Source organism: Rhinatrema bivittatum, chromosome 4, assembly GCF_901001135.1.
Source record: "Rhinatrema bivittatum chromosome 4, aRhiBiv1.1, whole genome shotgun sequence".
Classification (NCBI taxonomy): Eukaryota; Metazoa; Chordata; class Amphibia; order Gymnophiona; family Rhinatrematidae; genus Rhinatrema; species Rhinatrema bivittatum.
The window spans coordinates 289,213,757-289,240,110 of record NC_042618.1 but is presented as its reverse complement, the minus strand read 5'-3'; the positions used below and the strand labels follow the sequence as shown (position 1 = coordinate 289,240,110).

Below are 26,354 nucleotides of genomic sequence, written 5' to 3'. Positions count from 1 at the left end.
CAAAAAGTACAAAGACTAGGGGACAGACAATGAAGTTACTAGGTGATATATTTAAAACTATGAGAAAATATTTTTTCACTCAACACATAATTAAGCTCTGGAATTCATTGCCAGAGAATATGGTGAAAGCTATTAGTATAGCTGCATTTATAAAAGGTTTGGACAAGTTCATAGAAACATACAAACAGAGAAACATGACAGCAGAAAAAGACTGTATGACCCATCCAGTCTGTCCATCTGTCCAATTAAATTAGCATTATTATTCTCATCACTTCCTTAGACATCCCCTGTATTTATTCCATGCTTTCTTGAATTCAAATACTGGTTTTGTCTCCACGATTTCCACTGGGACACTGTTCCATGCATCCACCACCCTCTCCATAAAGAAATATTTCCTAAGATTACTCCAAACTCTACCACCTTTAAACCTCTTCGCATGACCCCTGTTCTAGAATCTTTCAGTTGAAAAAAGTCACACCTCCTGTGCATGGAAATCTTTGAGGTATTTGAATGTCTGTATCATATCTCCCCTATCTCATCTTTCCTCTAGGGTATACATGGTTAGATCTTTAAGTCTATCCCCATATGCTTTACAATGAAGACACTGACCTTTTAGTAGTAACCCTCTGGACAGATTCCAACCTGTTTATATCCTTTTCAAGGTGCAGTCTCTAGAACTGTACACAGTATTCCAAGTGAGGTGTGGCAAAGTGCCCCTGGTTTTCCCCTTTGAGTCTGGTCCACCTTAAATCCCATAGAGGGAGAATGCTCTATGGGTGGGACCTTGTTAGGCAGGAAGAGATCTGTGGGTGAGATCTTAGGGGGAACATTAAGGGGCGGATTTTCAGAGCCCTGCTCGCCTAAATCCGCCCAAAACCGGGCGGATTTAGGCGAGCAGGGCCCTGCGCGCCGGTAAGCCTATTTTACATAGGCCTACCGGCGCGCGCAGAGCCCCGGGACTCGCGTAAGTCCCGGGGTTTTCGGAGGGGGCGTGTCGGGGGGCGTGTCGGGGGCGGGCCCAAACCGCGTGGCGTTTTCGGGGCATGTCGGGAGCGTTCCGGGGGCGGGCCCGGGGGCGTGGCCGCGCCCTCTGGACCCGCCCCCAGGTCGCGTCCCGGCGCGCAGGAGGCCCGCTGACGCGCAGGGATTTACGCCTCCCTCCGGGAGGCGTAAATCCCCCGACAAAGGTAAGGGGGGGCTTAGACAGGGCCGGGTGGGTGGGTTAGGTAGGGGAAGGGAGGGGAAGGTGAGGGGAGGGCAAAAGGAAGTTCCCTCCGAGGCCGCTCCGATTTCGGAGCGGCCTCGGAGGGAATGGGGGTAGGCTGCGCGGCTTGGCGCGCGCCGGCTATACAAAATCGATAGCCTTGCGCGCGCCGATCCAGGTTTTTAGCAGATACGCGCGGCTCCGCGCGTATCTACTAAAATCCAGCGTACTTTTGTTTGCGCCTGGAGCGCAAACAAAAGTAGACCTATTCGCGGAGTATGAAAATCTGCCCCTAAGCGTGTGAGCCCAGCTAGGATCAAGAAGCCCTAGGTCTCTAGGAGCAAGGAGCTCCTGACCCTCTCTGAAGTTGAGTTGCATATATATTGCAAAGGTAGGCAGTTATGGTTTATGTTATTTGCTGTGTATGTTAATAAAAGTTAAAAGTGCATGAAAACAGGTTTGAGTCAATGTGGTCCCTACTCCAGCCATTAAGATTTTGCTCAGCCATCTTCACATGAGGTCTCACCAGGGACCTATACAGAGGCTGACCATTCCTCTCCCTATGCAATCAAGCATCTTTCTGGCTTTTACTGTCACTTTATCTACCTATTTGGCCACCTTAAGATAAGATACAATTACCCCCAGATCCCACCCTTCCTTTGTGCTTAGAAAACTTCACCTCCAATACTGTATCTTTCCCTTAGATTTTTGCATCCTGAAAGCATTACTCTGCATTTTTTTGCATTAAATCTTAGCAGCCAGTCCTTAGATTGTTCCTGGAGGAACCAATCTATAAACCATTATTAAGGTGGATTTGCAGAAATCTACTGCTTATGTTTGGGATAAGCAGCTTGGAATGAATCTACCAATAGGGATTCTGCGAAGACTTGTGACCTATATTGGTCACTGTTGGAAACAGGATTTTGGGCTTTATAGACCTTTGGTCTGACTCAGTATGGAAAATCTTATGTTCTTAATACCATTTCAACAGTATCACCCTACATAAGAACATAAGAATTGCCATACTGGATCAGAACGAGAATCCATCAAGCACAGTATCCTGTTTCCAACAGTGGCCAATCCAAAACACAAGTATCTGACAGGATCCCAAGTATGGCTTTTCCAAAGTCTATCTAATTTATGGTCTTCTCCAGGAATTTGTCCAAAGGTTTTTTGAACCTAGCAATGCTAATTGTGTTTACAGAGCTTAATTGTGCATTTAGTGAAAAATAATATTCTTCAATTTGTTTTAAATGTGCTACTTTGAGAGGCTGTTGGTGAGACTATTTCGCTACTTTCTGGCAACAGAAAATTCGGAGGATTACCTGCTTTTTTCAGCCCTTTGCGTGTCAGCCCTGACGTCAGGCGCAGCACCGGAAGAACTCTACTAAAGGGCACTTGCTGCCACGCTTCAGCAGAGGCTGTTGGTGAGACTATTTCGCTACTTTCTGGCAACAGAAAATTCAGAGGATTACCTGCTTTTTTCAGCCCTTTGCGTGTCAGCCCTGACGTCAGGCGCAGCACCGGAAGAACTCTACTAAAGGGCACTTGCTGCCACGCTTCAGCAGAGGCTGTTGGTGAGACTATTTCGCTACTTTCTGGCAACAGAAAATTCGGAGGATTACCTGCTTTTTTCAGCCCTTTGCGTGTCAGCCCTGACGTCAGGCGCAGCACCGGAAGAACTCTACTAAAAGGCACTTTCTCCGGCGCGCAACCACCACCGGCGCGTCGCCAAAGCCGCGCACGACTTTGCCCGACTTAGCCCAAATTACCCGAATTGGCCAGGTCACTAACTTTGTTTTATTTCAACGTCACCTATTAGAATCAGCACCATAGATTCAAAGATCGAAATAATCTCATAATGCCAGCAAAGAGGAAGGGAAAGATTAGGGTGTTTCCCTCAACGCCCGTATCCTCTGCCCTGACTCAACCAGAGATTATTAAATTTTTGACTCAGCTGGAAAATCAAGGAGGAGCTGATGATTCCGTTGGGGCACATAATGGAGAACTGTGTGGCTCCCGTGAAGAGGCGTCCCTCAGTCCGGACACGCGTTTACCCCCGATACAACGCAGCGAGGAGGATGGAGTGGCTCCGTCGCCACCCAATGAAAGGAGTGTTGCGATGGAACCGGAGGGCCCATCTGTCCCAAGGACTGTTGAAACTTTATTTATTTATTTATTTATTTATTTGTATTTTTCTATACCGGCATTCACGGAGTTCGTATCATGTCGGTTTACATAAAACAAGGGGTGAGAAATACATTATAACGTAAATAACTAATAACATAAGAGTATACATTAAAAGGTAAAACAAGTGCATGGAAGAAAAAAGTTACAATAAAACGGGGTCATTCTAACTGGGATTAGAGTTAGAGGAAAGATAAACAGTTTAACGAGAAGTAAAACATTGTAATGATTGGTAGATAGAGACTGTTTCAGTTTAATAGGAAATGATCAGTAATGCTGCATTTGATGGTAGAGAATCTTTAAGGGTCCGGAAATGCTTTCATGAACAGCCATGTTTTCAGTCTTTTCCTGAAGGTTTGAAGACATGGTTCCTGTCTTAGTTCTAGGGGGATGGAGTTCCACAGTGGGGGACCTGCTGTGGAGAAGGCCCGATCTCTCAATGTTATATGTTGGGTGGTATTGTTGTGTGGTACCTGTAGATATTCTCTATATGCTTCCCTGATGGGTCTGTTGGAGGAGTGTTTTTTAAGAGCTATTTGTAAATGGAGTGGAGCCAGTCCATGAATATTCTTGTAGATTGTGGTGAGGGATTTATGAATTATTCTGTAGTGGATTGGTAACCAGTGTAGGTCTTTAAGGACTGGTGTAATGTGATCTCTTCTTCTTTTGTTTGTTAGAATTCTTGCTGCGGTGTTCTGTATCATTTGGAGCGGTTTAGTATGAGATGATGGGATGCCTAGTAGGATGGAGTTGCAGTAATCAATTTTCGCAAATATTATTGCTTGGAGCACTGTTCTATAATCATGGAAGTGAAATAGGGGTTTTATTCTTTTTAATACGTGCAGTTTGTGGAAGCAGTCTTTGGTTGTTTGGTTGATAAACGATTTCAAATTTAGTCTGTTGTCTATGGAGACTCCTAAATCTCTTACTTTTGAGGTTTGCAAGTTGGCTGGCAGATTTGTAGTGATTTTGCAGTTATCTGGAGAGATTAGAATGAATTCACTTTTTGATTGGTTTAGGATTAGATTTAAGCTGGATAAGAGCTCGTTAATTTCTTGAAAGCAATTTTCCCAAAGTTCTAGCGCTTTAGTGATGGATTCTTTGATAGGGATCACAATCTGGACGTCGTCGGCAAATATGAAGTGTTTTAGGTTCAATTTGTTTAGCAGTTGGCAAAGCGGGAGAAGGTATAAGTTGAAAAGTGTTGGTGAGAGAGAGGAACCCTGAGGAACTCCTTGTGATGATGGGTATCTGGGGGATTCTTTGTTGTGAATTTTAACTTTGAAACCTCTGTTTTCTAGGAATGTTTTGAACCATGTTAGTGCTGATCCTGCAATACCGATGTTCGCTAGTTGATTTAGTAATATGGCATGGTTCACAGTATCGAACGCTGCCGATAGATCCAATAAGATCAGTAGGAAGGCCTGTCCTTTATCGAGGCCCAAAATAATGTAGTCAGTCACCTTTACACTTTAACACAACAACCCCCCTTGGAGGGGAAGGTAACATTAGATAAGATACTGGAGGCAGTAAATAGTTTAAGTCTGGTGGTATCTAGGTTAGAGAGGAAAATAGACAATGTGACATCTGATTTTCAAGGTCAATTATCAAATGCTCAAACTCAGAATACCCAAATGTTGCAAAAAATAAATGAAAACGAAAAGAACATAGTGTCATTACAAAAAGTGAATGTTTCCCTAATCAAAGATCAAATTGCAAGTTCTAGGCGTCTAGAGATATTGGAAAACCGAGTGCGTCATCTAAATATACGGATTTTAAATTTTCCACAGGTCCTTGGTGAAATTCCCTATATCTCTCTAAAACGTTATTTTAGAGAGGTATTACTATATAAGGAAGAGGATCTTCCTTCTATTAATTCTTGTTATTTCTTGACTAAAAAATCCCAAGTTCCTGTAAATTTGACAAACTTCCTCGAAGAATCAACTTTAGATGTTGTTCACCGTAATACACTTGTAGTATCCTTTATCACATCTCAAGATATAAACGGTGTAATGAGGAAATATTTTAAAAAGTTTCCAACGATGTTTTATGGGGAGGCAGTCAAATTATACCCAGACTTGGCTCCAATAACTAGAACAAGGAGAAGGGAATTTCTGTTAATGCGCCAACAAATTATATCTTTAGGGTTTTTGTTCTTTTTGAGATATCCTTGCAGGTGCGAGATAAAGAAGGGGGTAAATTCTTATATCTTTTACCAAATAGAACACTTGAAACAATTTGTTGAGTCCCAAATACCTGGTACTGAAACAGACTTGCCTATAGCTGAGTCCTCCCCTGCCAATGTGCCATCTAGTGGGGTACAGCAATAATCTGGACAAATATAAATACAATTCCAGCTGTCTATGTGATACGCTTTTGTTATTTTAAATGATATTGTTAAAGATATTGTTAAAAATTTCTCCAATTATTCTTCTTATTTAGATTCTAAACGATATTCAGCCTCATTTTTCCTAAAGAACTGATTCACCAATTTTCAGTTAAAGATTTATTTCATTATATTCTATAGGATAAGTAATAATTTATTGCTTCTCCAATTTCATGGTGTTGAAAAACTATAAATTAATACTTGTATATTTTCATTTCCATACTTATTTGAGTGGTATGACTCAAGATGTTCATTTATTATATAAATGTATTAAGCAATTGTATCTTAAAATATTTTCTTTATATGTAAACTTGAAAATATCAATAAATAAAGAATTAAAAAAAAAATGTGCTACTTACCAACCTCATGGAATGTCCTCTACTTTTTGAATTTTTTTGAAAGTAAATAGCATATTCACATTTCCCCATTGAATTCTACTCATGATTTTACAGACTTCTGTCATATCCCCCCTCAGTTGTCTCTTCTTAATGCTGAACAGCACTGACTGTTAGAACCGCTGGCCGCGGCAGCCCGCAACTGGGGCCGGGTGTCATGGCTGCCGGCCGCGGCAGGCCGCAACCAGGGTCGGGCCGGCGGTCGCGGCAAAAATAACCTACCCGAGGCGTCGGGCTTCGTCGAGGGCTCCTGCGGTGGCAGGCAGCCCTCTTTGATTTCCTTCTTGTGGCCGCTGCCGCTGCCAGGCCCGGCCGCATGGTTCCTCTCGGCCGGGCCAGCTCCTCCCCCTCTGCCTCTACCAAGAGCCGTGCGCGCGGCTGATGAGATTACTTAAAGGAGCCATGACAGGAAGTAGTCATGGCTCCCCCTGAGACTCCTCCTTTGACTTCCTGTATTTAAGGCAAGGTCTGATCCTCAGACCTTGCCTTGGTATCAAGGTTCCTGGCTGGGTTTCATCCTGAGCTCCGTGTTCCTGGTTTGATTCTTCGTTCCGCTCTGCTTCCCCGCTCTGTTGGATTGACTCTTGGCTTCTGACCTCTGGACCTGCATTCGTGTTTCCGTGGCTTAATCCTGGTACGGCTTGCGACCCTTCTTCTGATTTCTCCTGGTCTGGCTTCGGACCCTTCTCCTGATTTGATACTGGACTGGCTTTCGACCTTTCTTGTGTACCGAACCCTCGGACCGGCTCTGGACTACTCTGTGACTCCTTCTTCAAGACTACTACGACCTGCTGGAGGTGCCAGCTGTCTGGAATCCACGACCCGCAGGAGGCGCCTGCATCCAGACCTTTCTTCAGTCTTCAGGGGAGTCTCCTAAGTCCCAGCGGCCGGGTCCCTATGGGCTCCTCCTGGGAGGGATCACGAGCTTCCAGGGTAAAGCCTTCTTTCAATAGCTACAGCATTCAGCCTCGCCCTTCGACGGTAGAGACCTAAGGGGATTGTTTCCTTTTAGGTAGTGCTGACTCTACCTCGGAACAGGGGTCCACTTTCTGATTCATAACACTGACCTCTTTAGCCTTTCCTCATTGAGGAGTTGTCCCATCCCTTTTATCATTTTGATTCAGGTCTTCAGAGTGATAGCCATGTTAGTCTGGTTTAGCAAAAATGACAAGAAATGGATGGCACCTTACAGACTAACCAATTTATTGAGGAATGAGCTATTGAGGACAGGGTCCACTTTGTTGCATGCATGTACAAGAGGTAGGTAAAATATATGGGGATTATATGGGGATAGGGCCGGACAGGATACAGAACAAAGAACAACACAGAATATCACATAAGGAACCAATATACCACTGCCACCCCCCCAAGCTGAACAGGATTTCTCCAATAAGAGATAAGCCATCTACCAATCTACCACAAGCATTTCCTCACACTCAAGAAGAAAGAGGCAAAACTATACAGCCTTCTACATACCACAGCAGGTCAAACAACGGATACCCTGAACCACATCAACATTATCAATCTGTCCAACCACTCACCCAGCCAGGCAGAGGAAGCTGTCCTTTCACAGAGACTGTCCTCCTGCCCCACCAAATCTACATAGATAATACAATTCTGTGGTGATTTGGAAACCTACTTCCACCATCTCCAACTCAAGGAATACTCATATACCAACCAGCACAGACATACAGCCACAAATGAATTAAGATGTTGACATGCTCTCTCCACCTACTTAGAACATCCAAAAAAGTAACTCCCAAAGGATACCCTCAAATGGAAATGAAACTCCATGAGTTTCAACTCAGAACCAACATCAGGAAATATTTCTTCATGGAGAGGGTGATGGTTGCCTAGAATGTCCTTCTGAAAGAGGTGGTGAAGATGAAAACAGTCAAAGAATTTAAAGGGGCATGGGATAAACACTGTGCATCTCTAAAGGCTACAGGACAGAAATGCAGGGGAGTAACTTGCTAGTCATGGCAGTTACTATCATTAGCAGAAAGCAAGGAAATTACTACCTTTAACCAATGAGCCTGGATGCTTTCAATGCAACTACAACATTGCTCCTCGCTTTGATGGCAGGGGGGGAAAGATGAATTGGATTCAGAAAACAACTGAGGATCATGGCAACTATGGTCTGGGATACTGATACACAGACATAAGGGAAAAAGTACAAGTCTGCTTCTATGGTCTAGTCCTAAAGGAAATGAAGAAAGAAAGCAGGTAGGGAGGTAACTTGCTGGTGCAGCAGTTACTACTCTTAGCAGAAGACATGGAGATTACCAACCTTAACCAATAAGCTTTGATGCTTTTAATGCAACTGCAAAATTACTAGGGGTGTGCATTCGTTTTCGCCATATGGGCGATTCGCAACGTACTTGCCATATACGTTATATACGTGGGGAGGCGAAACGCATCGCAACTCCCCACGTATGTACCGTATTATCCGTTTAATTCGGTGCGCCCCGTGGTGCGTGCTTTTCTTCGCCCCCATTAGCTACTAGCTAGCTTAGGATTTTCACAAAATGGCAGCGCCCATGCCCTACATTCCGGTATCCATACCGACCTGTCTGACCCTTTCCTGTGAGTCACTGTGACTCACAGGAAAGGGTCGGAGAGGTCGGCATGGATACTGGAATGCAGCATATCCATGCTGAAATTTTGTGAAATGCACTGAATGCAGCCAATTGCGCTGTCATTCAGTGCTCACTGTCAATTTTACTAATGAGCCAGCACTATATAAAGATCAGCACGAGGAGACCAATGCATTTTATTTCCAGCGATGCTGTGGGGAGGTAGGCTTGGTGTAAGAGGAGGCTGCACTGAGAGATAGGCTAGTTAAGGAAAGAAAAAGCTAATTATTCTTTATTTTGCTGCAGTGCCAGGGCCAGCTAGTCCTGTTTCTTTCAAGCTGTTTATTTAGGTGATCTGACTGAGAAGAGAAGGAGTACCAGGGAGAGAAGCAGCTACCACTCACCATTAGGATGTTGTGGCTGGCTTGGAGAGATATATTATTTTCAATTTCATCCATTTTTCTGGAGTGACAAAAATTCAAGTTTTTTTAAACTGATTTTTTTAAATTCAAGTCACTTAGTCTCTCTGTGCGCTGGGCTTCAGTGGGTAGTGGTTAGTTTTAACAGACTGAAGCTTACTATTGGGTGGGTCTGTGCAGTCAAGTACCCAGGGAGTCTGCCTCTTTTGTGCTTACAATCAAGCAGCGTCTGTGTGCACACCACACACATTAGTGCACATCCAGGCACCGTGACAGTGGGCAGTGGGTATTTTTAACAGACTAAGCCTAACTATTTATTTATTTTAAAAAATTTTCTATACCGTCGTTAAGTTAAATACCATCACAACGGTTTACAGAAGGGCACAATAAAGAGAAATATGGATGGTATAGATTACAAATTACTCGTGTGACATCATAGTACAGTAACAATTTAAAATAATAAACTAGGTGTGTAAGTTAAACCTGATTGTTAGGAACAAATTAGGCAGTTTGATTTTAACATTAATATGCTTATGTAGGTTACTAAAAACTTCTAGCTTGGTGCATCCTTATCGCCCAACTATTTTTCTCCTTTTCTTGGGTGGGTCTGTGCAGTCAAGTGCCCAGGGAGTCTGCCTCTTTTGTGCTTATAAACAAGCAGTTTCTGTGTGCATGCCACACACATTAGTGCACAGCCAGGCACCGTGACAGTGGGCAGTGGGTATTTTTAACAGACTGAACCTAACTATTGAGTGGGTATGTGCAGTCAAGTGCCCAGGGAGTCTGCCTCTTTTGTGCTTACAAGCAAGCAGCGTCTGTGTGCACACCACACACATTAGTGCACAGCCAGGCACCGTGACAGTGGTAGGCACTATTCAGTGACATTAAATCCATAATGTCAGGGAAAGATAGATGTAGTTGAATGATTGGGACTGGCAGAGGAGGCACCTCAAAAGACACTAGTGCAACACCACCAGTACAGTTAAAAAGGCACCTGTCGCAATCTTAAACTCTTTGTAGGGGCTGTTAGTTCCATCCCAAAAAAAATGAAATCTGACCATGATGCATCGCCATCACCACCACATGTTTCTGGCCCTGTAGTTTTGGAGGTGAGGGAAGGGGAGGCAGAGTCATGCCAGATCAAATGTAGACACCCCAAAGCAGCAGGGGGACAGAAGGTAGTGCAGTCACTGCTTCAGATTCAGATGAAGAATCTTCTTGTGTGGGATTCTCATCAGAAACGGAAGAAGTAATAGGTGAAGAATCTTTGGTAGGATCAGTTAGTCCTGTCTTAGCCTCCACTTCAGTGCAGCAGGGGAGAGATGAAAGTGATGAGGAGGAGGAGGAGGAAGAGCAGTCAGCACAGGCACAGAGTGTGACTGAGGCCCACCTGGCATTGCTTCTCAGGGAGCACCCACTACCTCAGCTCCAGTGCCAGCATCCACCCCCAAGGCTTTAGAGAGGGACGGAATCATGAAAGACATCTGCGATCTGGAGCCACTTCAAAGTGACGGAAGACCCACGTTTTGCTCGGTGTAATTACTGAGGCCAGGGCTATTAGCAGAAGCAAGCAAATGGGACATCTATCTAATTTCGGCATGAACCATCATATAAAGAGGAAACACCCAACAAGATTACTGCCATCTGGGGATGGTGGCAGTACCAGTCGGGGGACCCCTTTCAAGCAGTGTGTAGTGGTAGAAAAGCAGCAGAGTCAGCCCATGCCCTCATCCCTTTCTAGCAGTCAGGTAGCAGGCCAGCAACCCCCTGACATGTGGCAGAAGCGACAATCCACCATGGAGGAAATGGGGTGGCGTGCGGTAACGCTATCCCGGGGTAGGAGGCAGGCAGCCTCAAAAGTTGTAACCAGGACCATTGGGGAAATGATTGCCCTTGATGACTAGCCTTTGCAGTTAGTGGCAAATGTGGGTTTCAAGCGTTTTCTGAAGGTCATACTTCCAAATTGCAAGGTCCCCTCCAGAACCACATTTAGTAGAAAGGTCATCCCCAGCCTATACAAGCAGTGTCACAGTCGCATGCAAGTGCTGCTAGCTAAGGCAGAGGGAAGAGTGCATTTCACCTGCGATATCTGGGCCGCCATGAATGCTGCACACTCTTACCTCTCTCTGACAGCACAATGGTGGGACATGGATGAGGCAGGGACAGCCAGTAGCTCTATTACTGAAGAAGTATCAGGATGGAGGTGGGCTTTACTGCACACCCACCTGATGGACCAGGCCCATACTGCAGCCAATATTCTAGCATGCATCAGACAGATGCTGGAGGGCTGGCAACTACACCAGCGAGACAGGAAAACTCAGGTAAGGTTCTTTGTCACAGACAATGGTGCAAGCATGGTTAAGGCAATAAATGACGGGCGCTTTAAGAACATCCGATGTTTTGCACACACTCTGCACCTGGTAGTAAAGTCAGCTCTGGGGTTGGATTCCAATGACAAAGAGAATGAATACCTGCATAGGTTAATACACAAGTGCAGGAACATAGCAGCGCACTTCCACAGAAGTGTGAAGGCGGGGCAAGTTCTCCGACAAAAGCAGACAGATTTGGAAATGCCTAACAAACTTCTCATTCAAGACATTGCCACCCGGTGGAATTCCACCTTCATGATGCTGGAGAGGTTAGTGGAGCTGCAGACAACTCTTCATGAACTTTCTGGTACAATGGACATAGGTGTGCAGAATCTCCTAGGGCATCATGATTGTTTAGTCATGAGTCAGCTGGTAAAAATCCTGCAGCCCTTCAAGGATGTCACGGAAGAGCTGAGTTCGAGAAGTGCCACCTTGGCTGACATCATTCTTATAGTTAATCTCCTGGATGAACATTTGGAGGCCTTTAAACAGGAAGAGGGAATGTCAGTTGAGATGTTGCATTGTCTGAACTTTTGCAGGAGCAGGTGAAAGAGAGATTAAGGCCTTTAACAGAACAGAAGACATACATGCTCACCACAGTCTGTGATCCCCGTGTGAAAGGGAAATTCGCCCTACAGTACGATTGTCTCTTATTGGTGAAGGACCTGCTGTTAGCAAAAGTCCGTGAACAGGAGCGCCATAGGCAGAGACAGATTAGGCTTCAAGCAGAGGTGGAAACAGCGGGCACTTCAGAGAGTTGTGCTGCTAGCCCAAGCAGGAGCAGCACTGTGTCAGCGACAGATAGTACCTCCTCCTCCACTTCAGAACGCCCAAGGCACGTTGCCCATAAAGATTCATTTTTTGTGCAATGGGCGAGAGAGAAAGCAGCTGGCATGAGTGACTCTCAGCCCGCCCAAGCAAAGGAGACACCAGCACAGCTGTCAGTGACACGGTATCTCTCAGAGCCGATAGAGAACATGCAGACAGATCCGCTGGCAAATTGGGCACACAAGTCCACTGTCTGGCCACACCCAGCCAAAGTGGCTCAGCGATATCTGTCATGTCCACCAACCAGTGTGCCCAGTGAACGTGTCTTTTCAGTGACAGGGGATATCATGAGCCCTCACCACTCAAGGATGGCACCAGAGTTGATGGAAATGCTAGTGTTTCTGAAAGTAAACCTGCCATTGCTTGGGTTTCCAAATTTTCCCTGTGAATGGCAAGAGGAATAAAAGCAATTGAAAGCCTTGCAGCAGCTCCAACTGCCTCCTATGCTCCAGATAATATAAGCACTGCAGCAAACGTACCTGACCTCAAACGCTGTGCCTGACCATCCACTGCCCAGGCCGTATGTCCCTACAAGGGCCTGACCTCAAACGCTGTGCCTGAAAGTCAACTGTCCAGGCCTTATGGTCCTACAAGTGTTTGACCTCGATTGCTCTGCCTGTCCGTCCAGGCCTTCTGTACCTAGGTGGGATTGACCTCTGTCCTCGACTGCTCTGCCTGTCCGTCCAGGCCTTCTGTCTCTAGGTGGGATCGATCTCTTTCCTTGACTGCTTTGCGAGTCTGTCCAGGCCTTATGTTCCTACAAGTGTTTGACCTTGATTGCTTTGCCTGTCCGTCCAGGCCTTATGTTCCTACAAGTGTTTGACCTTGATTGCTTTGCCTGTCCATCCAGGCCTTATGTTCCTAGGTGGGATTGACCTCTGTCCACGACTACTTTGCCTGTCCATCCAGGCCTTATGTTCCTACAAGTGTTTGACCTCGATTGCTTTGCCTGTCCGTCCAGGCCTTATGTCCCTAGGTGGGATTGACCTCTGTCCACGACTGCTTTGCCTGTCTGTCCAGGCCTTATGTTCCTACAAGTGTTTGACCTAGATTGCTTTGCCTATCCGTCCAGGCTTAATGTTCCTACAAGTGTTTGACCTCGATTGCTTTGCCTGTCTGTCCAGGCTTAATGTTCCTACAAGTGTTTGACCTCGATTGCTTTTCCTATTCGTCCAGGTCTTATGTCCCTAGATGGGATTGACCTCTGTCCTTGATTGCTTTGCCTGTTCGTCCAGGCCTTATGTCCCTAGGTGGGATTTACCTCTGTCGTCGAATGCTTTGCTTGTCCATCCAGGCCTTATGTCCCTAGCTGGGATTGACCTCTGTCCTCAAATGTTTTGCCTGTCCGTCCAGGTTTAATGTTCCTACAAGTGTTTGACCTCGATTGCTGTGCCTGTCTGTCCAGACCTTGTGTTCCTACAAGTGTTTGACCTCGATTGCTGTGCCTGTCCATCCAGGCCTTATGTTCATACAAGTGTTTGACCTCAATTGCTTTGCCTGTCCATCCAGGGCTTATGTTCCGACAAGTGTTTGACCTCGATTGCTGTGCCTGTCCATCCAGGCCTTATGTTCCTACAAGTGTTTGACCTCGATTGATTTTCCTGTTCGTCCAGGCCTTATGTCCCTAGGTGGGACTGACCTCTGTCCTCGACTGCTTTGCCTGTCCGTCCAGACCTTATGTTCCTAGGTGGGATTGACCTCTGTCCTCGACTACTTTGCCTGTCCATCCAGGATTAATGTTCATACAAGTGTTTGACCTCGATTGCTGTGCCTGTCCATCTAGGCCTTATATTCCTGTTCGTCCAGGCCTTATGTCCCTAGGTGGGATTTACCTCTGTCCTCGAATGCTTTGCCTGTCCGTCCAGGCCTTATGTCCTTAGCTGGGATTGACCTCTGTCCTCGACTGCTTTGCCTGTCCGTCCAGGCCCTGTGTTCCTACAAGTGTTTGACCTCGATTGCTTTGCCTGTCCATCCAGGCCTTATGTTCCTATAAGTGTTTGACCTCGATTGCTTTGCCTGTTCATCCAGGCCTTCTATACCTAGGCCTTATGTCCCTAGGTGGGATTTACCTCTGTCCTCGAATGCTTTGCCTGTACGTCCAGGCCTTATGTGCCTAGCTGGGATTGACCTCTGTCCTCAAATGTTTTGCCTGTCCGTCCAGGCATAATGTTCCTACAAGTGTTTGACCTCGATTGCTGTGCCTGTCTATCCAGGCCTTGTGTTCCTATAAGTGTTTGACCTTGATTGCTTTGCCTGTCCGTCCAGGCTTTATGTTCCTACAAGTGTTTGACCTCGACTACTTTGCCTGTCCGTCCAGGCCTTATGTTCCTACAAGTGTTGGAGACGGATCTGACGTCAGCACGAGTGTATATATACCCCCACAGGAAGCGTAGCAACTTAGTAATCTTCCTTGCAAAAGCTGTTATGGATGTATGTGTACTGACGCTCAGTGAAAAGTGAAACAGGATTCCCCTGACCGATTGATAGTAGCTGGAGACCGCCAGCATTCCCAACCGGAAGGCGTTGACACCTGGTAGAGTGTACGCTCTCATGGAAACAGATGACATGGCTTACCTTGAATCGGTGAAATTCATGTACACAGGCAGCTGGGCGGGATGCTGAGTCCATCTGTCTACACTAAGGAAAAGGAGATTATCAGGTAAGTAATCTCAACATTTCCAGGCGTGTAGCCAGATGGACTCAGAACGAATGGGATGTACAAAAGCTTTACTCCCAGCCTGGGCGGGAGGCTGCCTGAGGACCATGTAGGACTGCCCTCGCAAATGCTGAGTCCTCCCTGGCCTGGACATCCAGACGGTAGAATCTGGAGAAGGTATGGAGGGAGGACCATGTCGCTGCTTTACATATTTCTGCAGGCGACAGCATTCTGGATTCCGCCCAGGATGCCGCTTGTGCTCTGGTAGAATGAGCCTTGACTTGTAGAGGCAGAGACTTCCCAGCCTCCACGTAAGCTGCTCTGATAACTTCTTTAATCCAGCGGGCAATGGTGGGCCAAGAGGCCGCTTCACCTTGTTTCTTTCCGCTGTGCAGGGCGAACGGATGGTCCGTCTGTCGTACGTCTTGTGTCACTTCCAGATATCTGGGCAGCAATCTGCCAATGTCGAGATGGCACAATAAGCGCCCTTCTTCAGATTTCTTCAAACCCGCCGTGGTAGGCAAGGATATGGTTTGGTTAAGATGAAACTGTGAAACCACTTTAGGCAGAAAGGAGGGGACCGTGCGAAGATGGATAGCCTCAGGAGTGATCCTGAGAAATGGATCTCGGCAGGACAGTGCTTGTAGCTCTGAGATGCGGCGTGCTGAACATACCGCCAGCAAGAACAGCATCTTCAAAGTTAGAGAACGGAGAGACAGGCCCCGAAGGGGTCTGAAGGTGGATCCCACGAGGAAATCCAAAACGAGGTTGAGGTTCCATAAGGGCACAGGCCACTTCAGTGGCGGCCGGATATGCTTGACTCCTTTCAGGAAGCGAGAAACATCTGGGTGCTTGGCGATGGTCTTGCCATCCCTCCTAGGGCCGTAGCAAGACAGTGCAGCCACCTGAACTTTGATGGAGCTGAGGGAGAGACCCTTCTGAAGTCCATCTTGCAGGAAATCCAACACAATAGGGATTGTGGTCACATGTGGATTGGTGCCATGAGTGTCGCACCATGCTTCGAATACTCTCCAGATCCTTATGTAGGTGAGGGAAGTGGAAAACTTGCGAGCTCGGAGGAGTGTATCTATCACGGGCTCTGAGTAACCTCTTTTCTTCAGTCTAGCCCTCTCACTGGCCAGACCGTAAGAGAGAATTGAGCTGGATCCTCGTGGAGGATGGGACCTTGACGTAGAAGGTCCCGGAGAGGAGGCAGGGGAAGAGGCTCCCCTGCCAGTAGTCTTCTCATGTCCGCGTACCAGGGTCTTCTTGGCCAGTCTGGTGCCACTAGAAGAACTAGGCCCCGGTGTTTCTGAATCTTGTGGATGGTGGCGCCCAGCAGAGGCCACGGAGGAAAGGCGTATAGCAGAGTCCCTGGAGGCCATGGCTGAACCAGGGCATCGATTCCGTGTGCGAACGGGTCGCGCTTGCGGCTGAAGTATCTGGGTACTTGAGCATTGGACTTGTCTGCCAGTAAATCCATGTCTGGAATCCCCCAGTGATCCACAATCATCTGGAAGGCTGTGGGTGACAGCTGCCACTCTCCCAGATTTAGGCTTTCTCTGCTGAGGAAGTCTGCCGTGATGTTGTCCTTCCCGGCAATGTGGACGGCGGAGATGTCCTGAAGATTCGCCTCTGCCCAAGCCATCAGTAGGGCGATCTCCAGCGATACCTGTCGGCTTCTGGTTCCGCCCTGACGAATGATGTATGCCACCGTGGTGGCATTGTCGGACATCACTCTGACTGCTCTGTTCTTCAGTCTGTGAGCAAATCGAAGGCATGCCAATCGGACTGCCCGGGCCTCTAGACGGTTGATGTTCCACGCTGACTCTTCTCTGTTCCACTGCCCTTGTGCGGCGAATTCTTCGCAATGTGCTCCCCAGCCGCTCAGGCTGGCATCTGTGGTGAGCAGCGTCCACGTGGGGGAGGACGTCTTCGACCCCCTGCTCATGTGGTTGGACTGCAACCACCACCGTAACTGGGTCCGTACTCTGGCCGGCAGAGGTAGGTGCGTGGAATAGTTCCGTAGCCGGGGGCTGCAGCGAGAGAGCAGGGAGTGCTGTAGAGGTCTCATATGGGCCCTTGCCCAAGGTACCACTTCCAGGGTGGATGCCATGAGACCGAGAACCTGCAGATAATCCCAAGCTATGGGCCGACTGGATCCCATCAAGTACTGGATACGCTGCTGAAGTTTCAACTTTCTCTTGGCAGTGAGACTGACTGTGTCTGCCCGGGTGTCGAACTGTACTCCCAGGTATTCCAGTGACTGGGAAGGCTGTAGGCAGCTCTTGCTGAGGTTGATTACCCAGCCCAAGCTTTCCAGAAGGGCGATCACTCTGTCGGTTGTCCGATGGCTCTCCTCTCGAGATTTCGCCCTGATCAGCCAGTCGTCTAGGTAGGGATGGACCAGAATTCCTTCCCGCCTGAGTGCCGCTGCTACCACTACGACCACCTTGGTGACGGTTCGCGGTGACGTGGCCAACCCGAAGGGCAGAGCCCGGAACTGGAAGTGGCGGCCTAGAACCTTGAAGCGTAGGTAGCGCTGATGATCCGGATGGATCAGGATATGCAGGTAGGCTTCTGACAGGTCTAACGCCGTGAGGAATTCTCCTGGCTGTACTGCGGTCTTGACGGACCGCAGAGTTTCCATGCGAAACCTCGGGACCCGTAAATATCGATTGACCGACTTGAGGTCCAGTACAGGCCGAAAAGTGCCCCCTTTCTTGGGTACCATGAAATAAATGGAATAGTGTCCAGAATTCACTTCCCAGGCAGGTACTGGGATGATGGCTTTCAAGGACAGGAGCCTCGCCAAGGTAGCTTCCAATGCCGCCTTCTTGTGTATGGGACATGACGATTCCACAAACTTGTCCGGAGGGAGATGATGAAAGTCCAGATAATACCCCTCTCGGATGATGGCGAGGACCCACTGGTCTGACGTAATCTCGACCCATCTGGGGTAGAAGAGGGTTAACCTGCCCCCTATGGCTCCGTCCCCCAGATGGATCGGCGGATTCTCATTGTGAGGTGCAGCCAGGACCTGAGCCCGGGCCTGCTCCCCTCTTGCGCTGCTTGGTTCGAAAGGACTGATTCCGGGCCTGCGGATGAGGTGCCTGGTAGCGACTCCTGTAGGGAACAAAGCGCTGGGAGCTTCTACCCCTGGAGGGCCTTGGAAAGGCGCGCTGATTCCTCCAGAACTGATCTTCCGGCAGTCGAGGTACTGGAGAAGCGCCCCATGTGCTGGCCAGTTTATCAAGGTCGCTGCCAAACAGGAAAGAGCCCTTAAAGGGCAATCTGGTGAGGCGTGTCTTTGAAGGCGCATCAGCTGACCATTTCCGGATCCAGAGCTGCCTCCTGGCAGCTACGGAGCATGAGATCCCCTTGGCTGTTGTTCGGACTAGGTCTGATGCAGCATCCGTGAGGAACGAAAGAGCTGACTCCATGTCTGCTGCTGGAGCGTTGTTCCTGACCTGTGACAAACAGGCACGCGTCACCACTGTGCAGCAGGTTGCGATCCGCAAAGATAGAGCTGCCACCTCAAAAGTCTGTTTCAGAATGGTGTCCAGTCGCCGGTCATGAGGCTCCTTGAGGGTCGTCCCCCCTTCAACTGGAATGGTAGTGCGCTTGACCACAGCGCTAATCAAGGCGTCCACCTGAGGGCACGCCAGCAGGTCTTGGATAGCTGGTGCCAGTGGATACATGCCCATCAGGGCCCGGCCCCCTTTGAATGCGGCCGCTGGTGCAGCCCATTCTAAATCTATCAGTTGTTGTGCTGCTTGCAAGAATGGAAAGTGGCGGCCTGTAGGACAAAGACCTTCCAGCAGGGGGTTCTGCGCAGAGGGTACCGTGGCGCTGGGACCTGTAATATGCAACTCAGGAAGCGATTTCTTGCCGCGAATCGTTTTCCGTACGGAAAATGCGCCGGCAGGAGATCAACTGCAGGAGGTCGTTCAGCGGGGGTCCGCCGCTGAACGACCTCCTGCAGTCGATCTCCTGCCGGCGCCATTTTCCGTACGGAAAACGATTCGCGGCAAGAAATCGCTTCCTGAACCCCGCTGGACTCCCAGAAACTTTTGGCCAGCTTGGGGGGGCCTCCTGACCCCCACAAGGCTTGCCAAAAGTCCAGCGGGGGTCCGGAACGACCTCCTGCGTCGAATCGTTTTTGTCTATGGTCGCCGCCATTTTGCGGCGGCCATTTTGAAAAATGGCGCCGGCTGAAGACAACAGGATTCAATTGAGGGGGCCGTTCCGGACCGCCGCCGTTCTGGACCACCGCTGGATCCCCAGGTAATTTAAAGCATTTGGGGGGGGTTCGGGAGGGTGGGGGATTTAATTTAAAGGGTCGGGGTGGGTTTTAGGGGGTTTTAGTGTGCCGGTTTTCCTGCCCTCCCCCTTCCCCCGATTTACGATTTTTTAACGATAAATCGGGGGAATTGGTATTGTATCGTGGCCCTAACGATTTTTGACGATTTAAAATATATCGGACGATATTTTAAATCGTCAAAAAACGATTCACATCCCTATTAGCAATACACGCTCAATGGCATTCAATAGGCTCTCAGCAAAAAGCGGTTAGCAATATACGCTCAATGGCATTCAATAGGCTCTCAGCAAGAAGCGGTTAGCAATACACGCTCTATGGCATTCAATAGGCTCTTCAGCAAGAAGCGGTTAGCAATATACGCTCTATGGCTGCTCTCAATAATAAGGCAATATACGCACAATAAGGAATATAATATGCGCTGAGTCATAGAGCTGCGCCTATTACGGGCGCTCAATACCTGAACAAGGCCACAAAATGGCGCCCTTGACGGCGTTCCACGCCGCTGATCCTCTGTTCCTCGGAGATCAGAAATAAGAGATGTACGCCTTACCTGATCCTCGGCACTTCCCGGCTGGAACCCGGACGGTCTCCGGCTGCGGGGGGAGAGGGCAAGTACCTTCACCGCCGCGTTTGAGGATATGCACCCGCTGCCTCGTCCACACCGGGACCGAGGCAGGTGCATGCCTCACCCGAACCTCGCCCGGGGGCTATGTCCCTGCCGCGATTCGGCCACCGGACCGAGGACTTAAACCTCCGGGAGATCACGGAAATCACCCCGGGAAACTCTACTGGGGGAGGGACCTTAGGGTATCACCGCAGGAGTGCGGGGCTCGATGCTGTAGAAGATTTAGGTGAAAGAAGTAGAAAGTAGAAAGTAGATTTGGAAAACACGCTCAGCGAGCGTGCAGGCACTCCAAACTGCTTTGGAGATGGAAATTACTAAGTTGCTACGCTTCCTGTGGGGGTATATATACACCCGTGCTGACGTCAGATCCGTCTCCAACTGCTAGCACGCGGATACTATACCCATTCATTCTGAGTCCATCTGGCTACACACCAGGAAAAAGGGAAATTGAATTCAGATAACAATGAAGAGGGCCCTGACTTCTCTAGTCTGGGGTACTGATACGCAGGCATACGTGGAAAAGCACAGGATTGTTTCTATGGCAAAGTCCTCAAGCAAAGCACATCAAGCAGTACTGCTGAATTTTCAAGAAAGATCATTACCCAGTAAAATATTTTGCTAGCTGAAATTTTTATCAGTTATCATAAAGCTTGGTATAACTGCATGGAGCAGCAGTTACTACCCTTAAGAGAAGCATGGAGGTAGCCTTCATAGAGTGGCAGCTGCTACCCTGGGAAGCTTGCTGGGTAAACCAGTTGGACCATTTGGTCTTTTTCTGCCATCATTACTATGTTAATATGTTACTAAAAGCATATCACTGGACTACATTTTTATATAAAATGCTTCTGATGATGTGTCAATCTGAGATAATTAATAAACAGCATCACTTGCTCCACAACCTCAGCAACATACAATGAGAAGTCATACATAATATTTGAAATAATCCAGACATCATTATCAAGGAAGCTGGCAAAGGAGGAGCCATGGTTGTCATGAATAGTTTGCAGTATATATGAGAAGCAAGGAGACAACTTTCCAACAAAACATTTTATTGTTAGGATTTGTAAGTATGTGGACCCTTTGACCGAGGCGAGAGGTGGAACCACCCAGGGGGAGAAGCCCCACTGAGCCTCACCTTTGGGAGGCGGAGTCTCAGCTGCGGGATGGGATTCAGCAGTGGCTAGAATGAGAGAAAGAGTGACCCCTGGAGGCGGGCCACGGAGCAGCAGCACAGCTGCTGATGTCAGACTCAGCTTGGGAACAGGAGTAGACAAATAGTAATAGCACTACCTAAGGAGCAGGAGTGTCAGTAGAGGTACATTCACTAAAGTACACTGGGTCCATAGAGATGGTATATGAGAGGGTCCCTTAGTGGGAGGTCATGGTAGTGGTCTGCAGAGCGGGGTACACCGGCGAGGGTTCCTCTTTAGATGTCACGGCAATGGTCTGCAGAGCGGGGTACACCGGAGAGAGATACCAAGTAGAGAATAACACAGGAACTGCAGCATAGTACTCACAGCAACTGAAGGCAGTAGCAGGTCCGGAGAAGCCTCGGGGAGCGAGGCAGGCAGGAATCCGTGTGAAAGCCATCCGAGGAGTGGATAACCAAGAGACGAGATAGGGCTCCCGAGGAGCGGGTACCCGATAATCTCCAACACGAAGCAGGAACCGGAACAGCGTTGCAGAGAGAGTAGATAGTTGTAGCAAGTGAACTTTTTGCCAAGTCGCTGTCTGTTTGGGCTGGTGAGCTTAATTATCCAGGTTGAGTGACATCATCTGGTGGGGACACCCCCGAGATTCCCGCATGTCGTGGTTAAAGCAGGGCAGGGAGAGCGCACGTGCCTAGGGAACCCCACGGGTAAGATGGCGGTCAGCGGCATCCATGTCACTCGAGGAGACCCGAGAACGGAGGATGAAAGGCCGGTGGTAGCTGGCAGAGGCTGTGAGTTCCCCTAACGGAGCTAAGACAGCAAACAAAGAGGTGAGCAACAGCAGCCGCCTGCGGCCAAGGAGCATAACATTTATAAGCCCTTGCCCTCAGATTCCACTGGAAAATACCAGAAGGAACTATTCAAACTCTTGAAGGGATTCCCTACTGGAATACACCAACATATTTACTTGCACACCCAAGGTCATCTCAAAAAAGAAAACAGAAAACCTCTGGTTGTTATCTATACCTCCCATATGAAATCACTGAAACAAAAAGGATCTACAACCCATCTTGGACAATGATACCACCCTCATACAGGTAATGGGTATCAAGTCTATCCTGGCCTGCCAATAGCCCCAAAACTTCAGATGCTCAGCAGCAACCAAAAATTGTACAACAATGACACTAATTCAGGAACTAGACCTTGCCAGAAACCCAGATGTCAACTCTGTCCTCATATTAAGCCAAGCAACACTATCACAGGACCCAACACCAACTACAACATCCCGGGCTCATTCACCTGTTCTTCCAATGTAATATATGCCATCACCTGCAAGCAATGTCCATCTGCTGTCTACATAGGACAAACAGGTCAATCCCTAAGGAAAAGAATAAATGGACATAAATATGACATTAGAAATAGCAACATTCAGAAACCACTGATCTTAAAGTTGCTATACTCCTAAACAAGAACTTCAAAGGGACACTCCAGCATGAAACTGCTGAATTAGAATTCTTCAAAAAACTTAACACTATCACCCTAGATCTGAACAATGACTTCCTGGCGCACATTCTGTTTGCTTTTTTGACAGCCACTGCACACTGAACCAAGGATTTCAAAGTACTGTCCTTGATGACACCCATATCCTTTTGCTGGTTTGTAACTCCTAATATGGAGCCTAATATGATTTAACTACAGTGTGCGCTATTTTACTCCATGTACATCACTTTGCATTTGACCTCATTAAATGTCATCTGCCATTTGGATGCCCAGCCTCCCAGTCTTGCAAGGTCCTCCGGCAATTTCTCACAATTTGTGATTTATCAACTCTGAATAATTTTCTGTCATCTGCAAATTTAATTACCTCACTCTTCATACCTTTTTCCAGATCATTTATAAATATATTAAAAAGCTTTGGTCCCAGTACAATTCCATAGTGTACCCATCTCCACTTGGAAAACTGACCATTTAATCCTATTCTGTTTCTTTTAACCGGTTTCCAATCCACAATAGTAGATTGCTTCCTAACCCATGACTTTTTATTTTTCTCATAAGTCTCTCATGAGAGACTTTGTCAAACACATTCTGAAAATCCAAATACACTGTTTGCACCAGCTCACCATTATCCACATGTTTATTAACCTCGTCCTAAAAATGTAGCAGATTGGTGAGGTAAGACTTGTATATCTCCATGCTGGCTGTGTCCCATTAAACCATGTCTTTCTATATGTTCTTTGCTTTTGTTCTACAATTTTTTCTGGCATTGATCAGGCTCACCAATCTATAGTTTTCTGGATCATCCTTGGAGCCAAATTTTAAGATCGGCATCATGATGGCCACCCTCTAATCTTCAGGTACAATAGATGATTTTAAAGACAGGTTGCCAATTATAGAAATAGATCTGCAACTTCATTTTTTAGTTCTTTCAGAACTTTAGGATATAAACCATCTGGTCCAGGTAATTTGCTGTTCTTTAGTTTGTCAATCTGCCCTATTACATCATCTAGATTCATCATGATTTGTTTCAGTTCTTCAAATCATCACCATTAAATACCATTTCTAACATTATATCTCCTCCACATCCTCTTCAGTAAACACAGAAGCAAAGAAATCATTTCTGCTATGGCCTTGTCTTTCCTAAGTGCTCCTTAATCTCCTCAGTCATCTAACAGTTCAACCAACTCCTTCACAGGCTTCCTACTTCAGATATATTTTAATTATGAATTTTTGCTTCTATGACTAAGTAATGGTAAACAGTTTTTGAAGATGTCCCCACTTCATTGCTTGCTCGCAGCTATACACAGCCAAGAAAATTACATGCACATTTTTTGTGGATGTGTTTTGGCTTCATCAGCTACCAGATTATATGACCTTTGACCAAGGTACTCAATAATGTAAAACCCCTCACCTCCAATCCGAAGCGACTCTGGCAGCATACTATTCCAAGGCTCCAGGATAGAACTTCCTCCAGCTCTGGACTGCCTTTATAGGTCCCCTAGCTGGGACTTCCTGTGGTACTGGCTGATGATGTCACATCCTCCAGAAGTATACAAGGAAGTCTCTTGCAACCAGCAAGTGCCTCAACAATAGGTCTCTTGATGCCCTTGTGTTCCAGTGTGTGTTGCTACCCTTGTTTTGTGTTTCTGCTTTGTTTCCTTGTGTTGTCCTTCCTTTCTCATCCTCTGTTCCTTGTCTGGTTCCTTGCCTGCCCTTCCTTGCTCCTGCCCTGCTTTGTTTCCCTTCCTTGCTTGTCCTGTTGCTCTTCTCTGTCTTGTCTGTCCTGTTTGTCTTTGACTGCTTACTTGGATCCCTACTCTGGTCTGGCCCCTGACCTTCCACTGTCTGCTGCTTTCCCTGATCTCTGGCCTGTTATCCGTTCTGCTATCTGATTCCTGACTCAACATCTGGCCTGTTACTATAGGCGCTAACTAATCCCCTTATGCAATATGCAAAAGGCACTAACTAATCTCCTTATGCAATATGCTAATGTATGTGAATGAGCCTATTAGCTATTTACTCCCAATGAAAAAAAAAAAATGTGCATCTATGATGCACATTTTTGCAATCAGAAATTAATGCCTGCCCGGAGCAGGCATTAATTGCTGAGTGCTCCTTAAACTAGTACAGAAAAGCAGAAGAAACTGCTTTTCTGTATTGCCTCCAACTTAATATTGTTACGATATTAAGTAAGAGGAAAAATCTTTAATACTAAAATAAAAAAAAAAAAGCGCCAGTAGACGGGTGCAGGAAACAGATGCTCAATTGACAAGCGTCCATTTCCTGAACACCTGGCTGTGCGCCATTTAGAAAAACCAATGCCGATAAATTATGTGTTGGTTTTCCTAACTGGCAGATGGCCGATGCTCTCGGGCTCCCATTATCAAGGAAGCGCTAAGGGTACACAAGCGACTCTAGCGCCTCCTTGAAAATGAGAGCCCTAATTTAAATATTGCATGCTGCCCTCAGAAGGGGCACCTGGGGGCGCATTAGGAAAGCGGGCGCTGACTGTTCAGTGCCTGCTTTCTGCGCATAAATAATGCATCGGCTCCTAGGTTTCTCTGCAGCATATCCATTCCCAGCCAACCTGGGAAGTGGAAGACCCAACACATGGATTGAACAAAGAACCTTCTACACAGCAATGCACAGGACTGCCATTGAGCCACCAGGTCAATCCATTGTGGTGGTTTCCAGTAAGAAGCTGTAATTTTTCAAGTACTGCAGTTGCTAAAATTTAAGTTTGTACTAGGAATTATTAGTTATTTCAATGTCTTCTCACAGAAGTTAATTTTTCAAAGGAGTTATGCATATAAATATAATATCATAGTAATTTTCAAAACCCATTTACTAGAGAAAAGTGCATATACGAGAGTAAATCCTATGGACAATTCAATGGCATATATTCTACAATTTTCAAAAGCCCATTTTTTAAAGTTAAATGCATTTATACGTGTAAAACCCAGTTTTACACATGTAAATGCTTTTAAAAATCAGGCCCATAGAGTAGTAGGAGATTCCTAATCAACAAGATATCATAAAACCAGCATGGGATCTCCAGTTTATTAGACAAATGAATAAATTATATGAGGCAATAGAAAAGAATCATACATTTGAACAAAAAAATTGAGACAAAAATAGAATTTTGAATTAATTTCCTTTGAACAAGTAGTACAATAAAAAAATATACTTACCTAATAATAATTTTGGAAAATTAGATGTTTCTATATTGTGATAGTAAACTATTGAAGTTGTAACTGCCACAAAGCCCATTACAGCAGGCATGAAAAGATGTAGGTGATGAGATTTCATATTTCTGTTACATAAAAACAAAACAGAAGTGAAGCTGTAAGAAAAGATTGGATTTGAAAATTCATATTGCATCAAAAATGAAGGGGGAGCGAGAAATATAAGGATGGATAACAAACTAATACTCTTTTAAATATAGAAAACAGCTGTATTCTAATTCAGGTGAACTCCTGAATATCCTGCTCTGCTCATTGATAAAATCTATAGAAATACATAGGGAGGGTAATTTTAAAAGCCATTTCCATGGGTACAGTACTTTATGTGTCAAAAGAGAAATTTTTCCTAATTGTCCACTTGATACACAGGTAAAAGTACACACATAGAATATTTATGCATACAATTTTATCCACTGTGTGAAGAGGCACTCTTGTGGATAGAGTTAGTTTAATGTTTGGACCTATGTATACTTTTGCATGTATCTAGTCTCAGAA

The 26,354-nt window shown here is 46.6% G+C and overlaps 1 protein-coding gene across 2 annotated transcripts in view; it reads right to left on the bottom strand.

The window, feature by feature from the left end:
* ABCC9 (ATP binding cassette subfamily C member 9) overlaps nt 1-26,354 on the bottom strand; it is a 976,112-nt gene that overhangs the window by 837,161 nt on the left and 112,597 nt on the right. For both annotated transcript variants that reach the window (XM_029600177.1, XM_029600176.1), the window contains exon 4: nt 25,809-25,930. In XM_029600177.1, the coding sequence (XP_029456037.1) occupies nt 25,809-25,930 (122 nt within the window). The remainder of the gene's footprint in view (nt 1-25,808; nt 25,931-26,354) is intronic.